This window comes from Hippocampus guttulatus, chromosome 12 (genome assembly GCF_054856545.1).
Source record: "Hippocampus guttulatus isolate MCC_2025c chromosome 12, RoL_Hgut_1.0, whole genome shotgun sequence".
Taxonomy (NCBI): domain Eukaryota; kingdom Metazoa; phylum Chordata; class Actinopteri; order Syngnathiformes; family Syngnathidae; genus Hippocampus; species Hippocampus guttulatus.
Genome location: NC_141272.1, coordinates 13,759,050 through 13,771,391, shown reverse-complemented (window position 1 = coordinate 13,771,391; position 12,342 = coordinate 13,759,050). Strand labels below are relative to the sequence as shown.

Here is a 12,342-nt window from a genome sequence, read left to right as displayed (position 1 = left end):
TCTCCATTAATCTGTATGTTTGTCTTCCTTTCTTTCCTTTTTCTGTCCAAATATATACCTTTCTACTACAATTGTAGTCTCGTCCACGACGTCGTATTTCGTCCCACCGGTGTTTAGCCAGTGTTATTATAAAGAGACCAAAATTTCTTTAGATTTACCAAGATAGCAATCATGTTCATCCATTTTCTGTTTATACTCTCGATGGTCGCGGGCATGCTGGAGCCTATCCCAGGTGTCTTCGGGCAGTAGGCAGGGTACACCCGAACTGGTTACCAGCCAATAGCAGGGTACACATAGACAGACAATTATTCACACTCACAATCACACTTAGGGACAATTTCGAGGGTTCCATTAACTTCTCATGCATGTTTTTTAGAATGTGGGAGGAAACCGGACTACCCGGGAAAACATGCCAACTCCACACATGAAGGAGGAGCTTGGAATCGAACCTTGCACCTCTGCACTGTGAGGCGGATGTGCTAACCAGTCGCTCACCATGCCACCCCTAGCAGTAATGTGAAATGTCTAAATTTGTCTTGTTAGTGTCATAAAATTTTAGGTAGGGTCAAAAACCTAAGCTCAACAGGTCAGAAATCCAGGGACCTTGTCTAAAAATTACTGGTAACTCTTCAAATTCGTAATTTATGTCACTGTAGAAATAAAACACCTTGTCCGATGAGAGACAGTCATTGCGAAATTTAATTCTTGATTGTTTTTTCTTCTAAATTGCAGGATGTTGTGCGAATTACTTTTCACGTCACTGTGGTTCCTGTTTGTCATCTTCTGGGTGGAGACCAGTGTGTGGTTCTTCCTCTCAATGTTCTACCAAGACAGAGTCCTCTACCACTGGGGAGATGGGTAAGACATCAAATTCCCAGAATAACAGTATTTATCAAAAGTTGAAGTCTCATGATGTGGCCCATAAGGCATACCGTGGATATAAAAAGTCTACCCCCCCCCCCCCCCCCCGTTCAGATGCCAGGATAACACTGAGAGATATCATTTTTAAACCTTTCATCAGTATTAATGTGACTTATAACATATGCAACTGAATTGTTTTTGCTTTAAAAACAATCTATTTGAGAGGGCAAGTAAAAATAAACAACAAAGGTATTGTGGTGGCAAAAACATGCCCACAGTTGGTTTGGGAGGCTGCTAGGAGACCATCAACAACATTGAAGGAGCTGCAGAAGTTTCAGGCGAGTAAATGCATTTAATATAAGTGACGGTAATTGTCCATTCTTTAAATGCGTGGGTTATGTAGGGTGACAAGATGTAAGCCATATCTTACAAGGTGAAAAAAAACTTGGAAGCTCTCAAAAACCATAGAAAAGTGTTCGAAAGAAACCAAGGTTGAACTCAATGGCCCACAATTCCAAGAGGCGTAGCGCAAACACAACACAAGTCAACGCCAATGGAACATCATACTTATGTTCAAGCGTAGTCGTGGCATGACAAATAAAGCCTTGTTTGATTAGAATTTGGTGCTCAGCAATGTTCTTGGTGTAAAAAGATTTTAAATGATTGATCTTGATCTCCTGTTTTTATGTCACAAAAATCTAGCATTTGAACAATGGTGTGTAGACCTTTTATATCTGCTGTAAATGTGGACTGTGTGTGTTTTAATGTACCTCTTAATGTCAAATTGAACTGAGCCCTTTTTTTTAAGTAACAGTGCATTTTCAGATGATTCTGGCCAGCTGATATACATGCTGAGCAGGTATGTTTTTTTGTTTTTATAAGGATAAAGAAATACAATACGACATGACGCCAAGAGGTCATTGCGAGAACCCTTTGTCGGCTTCTCTTTTCGATGTTGACATATCATGTTGACATATCCTGAAGCCTACTGTCAATAGGCTACTCTTAAATGACCCTCCCCCCTCTTATTATTATTATTATCATTATTGTTATTATTATTTAGCTGTTTTGTTTTGATTCGCTGTGATTTCTTTCTTGCGGGTATGTTTTTTTTCTTGCATGTATGTGTTTTGTTTGCATCATTCTTGTGTTTGGAGCATTTGGCTTTTTGCAACATTTTCATCTTGCAGCGTTTTAGTTTCACAGTTATTTTGTGTGTTTTTTTAGTTTAGCGTTTGTGTTTGTCTTTTTGTTTTGTTTTTGTTGTTTGGGGGGGGGGGGTTTCTTCATATCTTTTGGTATTTGCAGCATTCGGCTGTTTGCAGCATGCTTGCCCGTCTGTCACCATGGGAAACTCACTGAAAATGACGCACAATGTTTAAACAAAGCAATGATGTTGCTGCTCTGCTTTGCTCTACTCTGCATCGTCAATCTCTTTTGACCCCGCCCCAATTTTTGTGTTTTTAATTTAATTTTTTTGCCTTAAACATCTCGGGATGCTAGCCAGCTCTGCCAAAATCAGCTATATACTTAAGATTGTTTGATTCTATCCCCAAAATGAAATTATTAATATTACATCATAAGTATTTGTAATTTTTTGTGTGTTTTAAGAAAGACTGACAAAAAATACCTGGTTGATTTTGACCTCACCGCGCCTTATCTCTCTTCACAGAGTTGATTCCCACTTTCTGAGAGAGATGTAGACTTCAGACATGGTGAAACGTCGCAACAAGCTGAAGAAAAGTGGGTCGAAGATCGCCCAGGTTAACCGGCAGCTAAGGAGAAGTTATGATGTCAACTTCAAGATGATGGTGATAAATGAGGCAGAGTCTTCAAACAATTGCAAAGCGGCTGTGAAATATGGTGTCGCAGAGTGTAATGTACGGAGATGGAGAGCTCAAAAAGATGACTTTAAAAATGCTCACGGTCAGAGAAAAGCTTTCCGTGGTCCCCGGAGCGGCCGCTTCCAAGAACTTGACAGGAGGGTGTGCGCGTATGTGGACGAGAAACGAAAGGACGGGATGCCCATCAGTAGAGCTTTCATTCGGCTCACGGCCGTGGAAATAGCCAAAGAGCTAAACATACCCACCGCTGACTTCAAAGCAAGCCTCGGCTGGTGTAGAAGAATGATGCGGCGTAACGGACTAACGCTGCGACGCAGAACAAGTCTAGCCCAGCGCCTGCCCTCTGACTTTGGAGAGAAGCTGTTGTCTTTTCAGGGCTATGTAATCAACTTAACGGAAAAGCACTCTTACCCACTGGATCAGATTGGCTATGCTGATCAGACACCTGTGTTTTTTGACATGCCAACACTTGTCACTGTACACAAGAAAGGTGAGAAATCAGTTCCCGGTATTATAAAATCCACTGGAAATGAGAAGAGCCGCGTTACCGTCATGTTATCCTGCCTCGCAGATGGAACCAAACTCCCTCCGTATGTGGTTTTAAAACGTAAGACAGTACCTAAGGAGGCGATGCCAGCTGGCATTATTGTACGTGCCCAGGAAAAGGGCTGGATGGAGACCAAGCATGTAGTGGACTGGCTCACGGTTGTGTGGGGCAGACGGCATGGGGGACTCCGAAAACAGAGGAACATGCTGATTTTGGATGCATTTAGTGGACTCTTGTCTGATCCAGTCAAAAAACAAGTGAAGGCGATGAACGGCGACTTAGTGATCATTCCGGGGGGAATGACAAGTCAGCTGCAGGTGTTGGATGTTGTGGTCAACAAACCATTCAAAGACAATCTGCGAAAGAAATACACAGAGTGGCTCCTGTCTGGTGATCACGCACTCACACCGACAGGAAAGATTCAGAAGCCTTCGGTACGTTTGCTCTGTGAGTGGATCCTCCACGCATGGGATGCAGTTTCCCCAAAGAGCATCATCCACGGGTTTAAAAAATGTTGGATATCAAATGCCCTGGACGGCAGTGAGGATGACGTGCTCTGGGAGGAGCCAGAGGATGGGAGTGAGGACAGTGACACTGAGCACAGCGAGGCAGAGGATGTTTGTGAGGAGGAATGTTCTGTCATGACAGATCTCAGCTACTCTCAGGTTTAACCAGTTTGCATTATTTTATTGCAATGTTTTTTCCTTATTCAGATTTGTTTCAAAACTACAGTTACAGTTAGACTTCACTTTGATGGTTAATGCTTAATAAATCTATATTTATAGTGCGCTTATATTGAACTGTGTACAGCTCTCTTTATCTACATTTATTTTTGTGCTTGCAAACACTTTGTTTTTCTTCTTTCTACGCCCCAAATTTGCTGCTGTAGACGGTAAACTTCCCCAGTGTGGGACAAATAAAGGATATCTTAATGCCGTTATTGCAATTTTGTTGTTTTATCACAATAGATTGGTTTGTTTACATTTCAAAAACCAGAAGCCATTCATTTATGATTGTGATTGCACTTTAGTTTACATATTTAAATGTTCAGATATTAAGATTTGAATGAGGCAAAATAACATGCCTTTTCTCTCAAATATATTGTTATAATCATTTGTTTCAGATGTACTGTAATTATTTTCTGTACAAAAATTAATTTGGTGTTCAAAAAGTCTTTTTTCAAACCTGAGTCTTGAAAAGGAGGGGGTCGTCTTATAATCAGGGCCGTCTTATATTCGGGCCAATGCGGTACTTTACTGCAGTAGGTGCACACAGATTAAAAGGTGGCAAAGTCCCAAAGAGCCAAGATAGAGCTCTGTGTGAACCACTGCCGTGATGTTTAATGATGCGCTTTGGCCGAGCCCCATAGGTGTAGCCAATGAGCCCCACCCCCGCGTCCGGGAAAGGGAAACTCATGTCCATATATTTTACTCATCATAAGGGATCTTTTGAGCCGTGCTTTGTCTGGTCCCTCACCTAGGACCTGTTTGCCATGGGTGACCCTGCCAGGGGCATAAAGCCCCAGACAACTTAGCCCCTAGGGTCATTGGGACACAGAAACCCCTCCACCATGGTAAGGTAACGGCTCATGGAGGGAACGTCTTGTCATATCTTTTGTTAACAAGAATCCACAGAAATTAATTTGTGCATTGCTCATATTGTACTGAGCAGTCTGATTCTTGTGCTTTGGTAAGTTGTATACGCAATTCTATGGCTATCAAATTCATTTGCCATCTGGGGTACCCTTCTGTTGTGAAGATGTCACAAAATGCCAAAGAGTGTAAAATTAATTCAGATTTTTGTTGAACTTGTATCACTTTTGGGGTGTTTGTCTTAAGTTCCACTGTGTCACAATGATAAAGCTGATCTATTTATTTATGTGTTTGTTTTCGGGGTGATTTGATGATATTACTGTGTGTGTGTGTGTTGCTTGCAGCTCAGACAGAAACCCTTCATTTTGTATTTGAATACTTGATTTGTATTTTATCCATCAATGGATGGATTTGTATTTTAGTGGCTAATAAATTAATGTATTTTGGGAGTTCAACCAGGGCAAGGCAAACTTTTGTGCAGAAGTGCTGTAAGTAAATACTGTACATTGCATACAATTTAACAGGGGAGATAGACACAGCGTATAAAGTATTGACCCTCATAGTGTGCAGCAGTTTGTTAATACTGTGGTTGTTTTTAAAATGGTCTTCAGAAAAGAGTTGAGACTCACATTTTACAGTTAATTCAGACAAAAAAAGTTCAAACGTGGGTCAAATCATTCATTATAACAAAATTGTAATGAATTCTCTTTTTTTACAATACCGGTACGTCTTTATTCGTACAGCACTTCCACAACAGCAGCAGCTGTAACATAGCGTTTTCAAACAGAAGACATAAAACAAACAATTTATTACAATACATCCTGATTTATATAGCGCTTTCACAACAGCTACAGCTGTAACAAAGCGCTTAACAAAACAGTTAACGTAAAATAGTAAACACAACACATCACAAAAAAACAGACAGTCTTGCAATCTTAACCACTTTTCCCTCATACGCTTTGTTGTTTGAATCAGTTCTATGTAGTAGTATTTATCACGTAACTATAATTAATTCACCAGTGAGGCGTCAAACGAGTACAAGAACGTTAGATGTAATGTTTTATTTATTTGTTTATATGTATTAATTATTTAATAACATTAATAAATACCGAAACTAAATTCATTTTAACCTCGGAGTAAACCCAAGACTTGTGTTGCACATTCACGGGCAGCAGGGGGCGCTCAAAAAAACAGTGACTATTTTTAAGAGTGGCTCCGTCAACTCTTTCCGTTACTAAACAGTTCACTCAGCAAATGGATGGTATGTTTCGATAGTTTCGTGTTGCTTTGCCTTTGTTAAGAGGTTATCCACTCGTATTTATTCGACGTGACTATTATTGGAGGTGAACGTGAGGGGACCGTTTTGTGCTGCAATGGCCCCGACGATTCAGACGCAAGCACAGCGCGAGGACGGCCACAGGTAAACACGATAACTGCTAGCTATGCAGCTAGCTTATCAATCATCAGCCTGTCCTATTAACGACAATGGCGTGGTTTTTTCTTCGCAAAGGCTCATTGTCCTTACCAAACTAGAGTTTCGTTGAATGACTACCAAGCGTAGTGTAAAATTTCCCATGTATATGTTCAGACATTTTAGCCATAAACCAAGTACAACTTATATCTCTCCACCGGTACCATTAAAATACACGAACAGGAATATCAAAATTGATGCATAGATTTTATTTATTTTAAAAGTAAGTTTATTCTCATTGTTAGCCTCTGTAAAACAGGGAATTGGGGGACGGTTTGTAACTGTAGTGTACGTTGTTAAGGGTGATCGCAAGTATTTACACAGTACGACCTTAATTCAGCATGCACTCTGACCTGTCGCCTCACCTGCACACAGATGAGTGTAATGAGCTCATAAAGCGTCTGAAGCAGTGCCACTCTGAGCATAACATCCTGAAGTTCTTCGGGACGTGTAACAACGTTGACCGCGCCATGCGCCACTGCCTCAAGAATGAGAGACTGGAAAGGCGGGAGCGCAGCAAACAGCATGCACAAACCATGAAAAAGAGGTTGAAAGACAGACCCAAGGAGCAGCTTTGAAAGACATCTATGCTGCAAAACTTGTGTCCGGTTGAGATACCGAACTAAGCCTGCATTGGTGTTTGGCCACATATACAGTGGATAGAAATCATTGGCCTACCTCAACTGATTCACACCATTCACTTGGATTAACTCATTCAGTACCAGCCAATTCTAGACCAATGGATTAATATTCTCAAAATTCAAGACGTGCGTGTCATAATTTTTAAGTTCTCCTGCAAAATGTCTCACTAAACGTTTTCCGCTCAATCTATTGTGTATTGACTTCAAATACTTTGCGTTGCTCTTGTATCCAACACTAAAATAATACATACAAAGAAGTTAATTCATTGTGCACCATTGTCAAAATGTTGTATGAAAGTTGACACTCATGATTAGTCACTGTTCAAGTATCTATTCTCATTAAGAATTTGTCACTTTTATCCCCCTTTTAGTCGGCCATCATCACACAGAACTGTCCCAGAGAGGTAAATCGTGTTGATGCATGTTATATTGAGTTGGAATGAAGGTGAAAATAACTTTTCAATAACAGCCGTTTTGTGTTCGTGACAGGTCGGGTGTGGTCTGTCGGGTGAAATACTGCAACAGCCTGCCGGACATCCCGTTTGACCCCAAATTCATCACATACCCATTTGATCAACACAGGTACCATAAATACCACTTTCTACTATTACCACTAAGAGCAGAAACACAATGAGTCGTTTTCTTGTTGCCCCAGGTTTGTACAGTACAAAGCTACTTCACTGGAGAAGCAGCACAAACACGAGCTCCTCACCGAGCCGGACCTCGGCGTCACTATCGATCTCATCAACCCAGACACGTACCGCATAGACCCCAACAGTAAGTCTGGCTGTTTAAGCATGGCCCTGATTACACAGGAAGTTAAGTTCAAAGTTAAATACAACTGAACTGTGCCATGTGATGCTTTTTCAAACCAATAGTGACAGCACATTTTTTTCCCAACGTATTCCAGGAGTTGGGGTAATAGTGTTATTCTTCATTTTACTTAATCATTTTTTTCAGTCCTCTTGGATCCAGCTGATGAAAAACTGTTAGAAGAGGACATCCAGGCTCCGTCCAGCTCCAAGAGGTAAAGCCACAAAGCTGAGCTCCTCCAGATTGTTGGCGATGCCTTTGGAGATGTTTTCAATTGTTTTGGGTTTTTTTGTCCTCCGCCATTTAAGATCCCAGCAGCACGCCAAGGTGGTGCCGTGGATGAGAAAGACGGAATATATTTCCACTGAGTTCAACAGATACGGTGTCTCCAACGAGAAAGTGGAAGTCAAGTGAGTTGATGATCCAGTGGGAATGCATCTGTGATGGGGAGAGAGAGCACAAGAGCTTGCCAACGTGACCGCGTGTTTTTGCTTAGGATCGGCGTGTCTGTCAAACAACAGTTCACAGAAGAGGAAATCTACAAGGACAGAGACAGCCAAATCTCTGCCATCGAAAAGACCTTTGAGGATGCCCAGAAACCGGTGAGAGCACGGTCACTGTAAACTACAACCAGAATCATCAACGTATTGACTTGAGCAGTGTCGGGAGGATGGCACTTTGGCTCCCGTGCGTGCGTGCGTATCCCCCCCCCCCCCCCTCACACACACACACACTTTCGGTTCTGTATGTGTGTGTTGAGGGAGGGAGGGGGAGAGAGACAGAGAGAGAGAGATGGCAACGATCTTAAAATGTTATTTGGGTTCAGATTGTGCAGCACTACAGCAAACCCCGAGTTACTCCGGTGGAGGTTTTACCCGCCTTCCCAGATTTCAAGGTGAGCTACTAATTTTTTTAATCTGCTCAAGTATATCACTTGAGTAGATGAAACTGATTAAACCAATGTTCAACCGATTTCCAATATTTTCCCCGTGCCTCGCCAGATGTGGATCAACCCGTGCGCTCAGGTCATCTTCGACTCGGATCCTGCTCCGAAAGACATGTCGGGCCCAGCAGGTGTGGAAATGATGTCCCAAGCCATGATCAGGTAGGGGCAAATGAGATCCGCCGTGTATTGGGTTTTGACACTTGAGCGATGAACATCTTCCATGCGCACAGAGGCATGATGGACGAGGAAGGAAACCAGTTTGTGGCCTACTTCCTGCCCAACGAGGACACGCTTCGCAAGCGTAAACGGGACTGCGACGAGGGGCTGGACTACATGCCGGACGACCTGTAAGGAAAGAACAAGACGAGATGTCGCTTCATCGGGTGCGCTTGAGTGACCCAGCAAGTTCTTTGCCTTTTTCAGCTACGATTACAAGATTGCCAGGGAGTACAACTGGAACGTGAAGAACAAAGCCAGCAAAGGCTATGAGGAGAACTACTTCTTCATCTTCAGAGATGGAGACGGGGTTTACTACAATGAGCTGGAAACAAGGTAAGCACTCCTCCAAAGAGACACAAAAGATCGAGGAAAAACCCCGTAACTCAAAAGGATGGTTTATTCCTTGAGACACTTGAAATTTTTGAGGCATGTTTTTCACATAATTTTGGGTTGAACTGTAAATCCTCTGCCAGCTACCAGAAAGCATTTCATTTAATTTTGGAAATGTCTGCGTTTCAAGATAGTTTCAATATATAAATTTGATTACTCTTCAAATGTTTTCAATTTAACAAACAAGAAATATTTGAAATCAATTCCAACCACAGGGAAGGCTGTATAAATAAAGTGGCAAAAGCACATTGCAAATTCATGACATTCACATTTCTGTGAGTGTCTCACAAAATGGAGTTCATTGTAGTCTGTTTGGGGTTTTTTTTTCTTCAAACTCCAAAACTTCCAGACATCTGCCTTCAAGATTGTTCGCATTCGTGTTCCGCCATGTTGTTTTGCTACATTACTCGACTTGAGAAGTCACTTCAATATATGTGGGGGAAAACACGTATTAAAAGAATCAATTTATGGTTTTATGAATCGATATTGGGCTGTGAAAAGGAAAGTCGATTTGATTCGATTACCCCTTTTCTTTTTTTTTTCAACCCAGACCTAAGTATGATTTGAAATGATGAATTTTCAAAATTGAAAATGTTATCTTTTATTTCTTTCCTGTTCTATTTAGTTTTCTGGTTGGATCTGAACTCCTTTTCCGAATATCTGATTGAACGTATTACTCTTCCTGCAAGCATATCTACGTATATCTTGTTGTGGCAATTTAATATATCCTGTGATGTTGGTGCGCAGGGTGCGTCTGAGCAAGAGGCGAGCCAAGGCGGGCGCCCAGTCCACCACCAACGCCGTGCTGGTTTGTAAGCACCGAGATATGAACGAGAAGGAGCTGGAGGCCCAGGTCAGTCTCCATCTGCAACCATTTGCCATCCACTTCCGCTTTTTATTTTTTTATGTAATTTTTTTCCCCCTGATGACTCTTTGGCCGTTTGATTGGCAGGAAGCCCGAAAAGCTCAGCTGGAGAACCATGAGCCTGAGGATGAAGAGGAAGACCTGGACCTGGACCTGGACCTGGACATGGACATGGACATGGACATGGACAAAGACTCCGGTCAGTCATTGTATTTTCTCTTGACACAGCGGTGCCATCACATACGGTTGACCAAACTGCTGTGTTTTATTACTTTTTTTTTTTTTTGTGTGTGGTTGAAATCCCCAAATTACAAAGATTTTCCTTCACTTGTACTGTATTGCATTTTGTTCAAATCCCCAAAATATCATTATTTGGCATTGTTTATTTACATTTTTTAAATCCCCTCCAAATATATTCAAATTAGATGTTTTTATTGATTTTGTTATCGTGACCCAAAATATAATTATTTGGTATGATTTAATTTTACTTTATTCGTTCACATTTAACTCTCCAAAATCAAATGTATTTTGGTTTTTATTCTTCATGATTCATAGTTTTTACTCAACTGTTTGCGTTTATATTTGGTTACGTTACAAGAGCCAAACTATAATTAGCATTGTATGTTTCATTTTATTTTATTTTGAGCAAAATCCCCCAAAATATGATCAACATTTTATTGTATTTGACTTTTATCTTGATTGTACTTGGTTAAAATTAGGGCCTGACTGATAAATGGGCTTATATAGGCTCTTGTAATGGCACAAAAAAAACATTTGATTTGTCTTTTTTTTCACCTTTTTCGGGGGAGAGTTGTATATTCATAAATTACAACACAAGACATGGGTAATGAATGGCAGGTTTTCAGGATTGTAAGCTTATGGAACCCAAAAAAATAATTTTATTCATGATTTGTATTCATATTGGATGATGCAAACATGAATGTGTGCAATCATAAATGCTCGGGATGTCACGAACAGATCTTTTAAGAATTGATTGAATAGTACAGAGATTAGTCAGGTAATCGCGCACCCACAACTCCCACCCAATTCGTGGCAGAAATGTTTTTGTGGTCAAGTAATTTGAATATTTTCCCCTGTGTCAGTACACACAGAAATGCGCGCGCACACACAGGGGAAAAGCTATTTTCCATTTACACCAATGTTATGTGTGATTTTTTTTTTTTGCCTCTTTTTCCTCCAGGAGATGATAAAGAGAGAGGCAATGGCAGCGAAGCCGAGAACTCCGTCAGCGATTCTGACAGGGACGACGAAGAGACCGAGAAACGGGCGCGAGAGGTCGACGACGACGAAGAGCGAGACAGAGCCAAGATTAGCGGCAAGAACAAGAGGAGGCTGTCAAGCGACAGCGAGAGCGGCGAAGACCGCGCCCGCGAGATGCGAGACGAGGAGGAGATCTTCGGGAGTGACGACGACGACAGCGACAATGGGCCCAAAAGGAGCAGCGGCGAGGAGGGTAGCGACGATGACGACGAGGGAGGAAGAGGAGGGAGCAGGAGTCGCAGCGCCTCTCCGGCTCACAGCGAGCGCAGCAGCGACCACTCAGAGGCTCAGGCGCAGAGCGGCAGCGCCAGCGAGAGGGTGTCTGAATCCAGTGACGCCAGTGACTCTGAATAATTGCACTGTCGTCATCATTATACAGAAGCCTGCTAGTACTTTTGGACTGGAGTCATCTCGATTTTTCATCATCTGTAGCTGTCGCCCTGTTGTGATGCAGACATCATTCTTGTTGATTTTGTTTTTGAAGCAGCCAGTACACAAAACAATGAAAAACTGTACCCTTCATTTTTTGTTAACATTATGTAATGGCTTTAAAAACATTAACCGTCAAGCAAATTTTTCAAACAATTTGCTTGACGAATTTGTTTTTAAATTCATCTGTTTTACAATAAAAATATAAAATGTATTGTGCATAAACATTTTGCTCCTGTAGGTAAGGCATATGCTAAAAGAAAGGCAAATAAGATGTGAATGAACATGAAAGACAGTTTATCTTCTTCAATTAGAGTTAACTTACAAAACACCTGGACTTGCAGTCTGAAGCATTCACTATGACAACCAAACAAACCTTTTCCAAACAACTGTGATGTAATGTATCGACCCATACTGTATTCTGAAACCGCTTAATCCTCACA

General features: G+C 41.5%; 1 protein-coding gene and 1 pseudogene across 1 annotated transcript; both read left to right on the top strand.

Moving 5' to 3' along the window:
• Positions 1 to 6,051: 6,051 nt before the first annotated feature.
• paf1 (PAF1 homolog, Paf1/RNA polymerase II complex component) lies at positions 6,052 to 12,113 on the top strand. The gene is made up of 14 exons (XM_086126216.1): positions 6,052 to 6,264; positions 7,328 to 7,360; positions 7,446 to 7,538; positions 7,612 to 7,733; positions 7,917 to 7,983; positions 8,078 to 8,179; positions 8,266 to 8,371; positions 8,596 to 8,664; positions 8,771 to 8,874; positions 8,946 to 9,062; positions 9,139 to 9,267; positions 10,072 to 10,177; positions 10,277 to 10,388; positions 11,391 to 12,113. The coding sequence occupies exons 1-14, from the start codon at positions 6,218 to 6,220 to the stop codon at positions 11,822 to 11,824; spliced, it is 1,641 nt and encodes a 546-aa protein (XP_085982342.1). The 5' UTR covers positions 6,052 to 6,217; the 3' UTR covers positions 11,825 to 12,113.
• On the top strand, positions 6,278 to 7,320 carry LOC147197491 (COX assembly mitochondrial protein 2 homolog pseudogene; annotated as a pseudogene).
• Positions 12,114 to 12,342: the final 229 nt, after the last annotated feature.

What these genes read in the sequence shown, in the direction of transcription:
- paf1 (XM_086126216.1), top strand. Translation starts at nt 6,218, where the DNA reads ATGGCCCCGACGATTCAGACGCAAGCACAGCGCGAGGACGGCCACAG. An exon ending in CACAGAACTGTCCCAGAGAG is followed by an intron (nt 7,361 to 7,445) that starts GTAAATCGTGTT and finishes TGTTCGTGACAG; the next exon opens with GTCGGGTGTGGTCTGTCGGG. An exon ending in CCGCCTTCCCAGATTTCAAG is followed by an intron (nt 8,665 to 8,770) that starts GTGAGCTACTAA and finishes GTGCCTCGCCAG; the next exon opens with ATGTGGATCAACCCGTGCGC.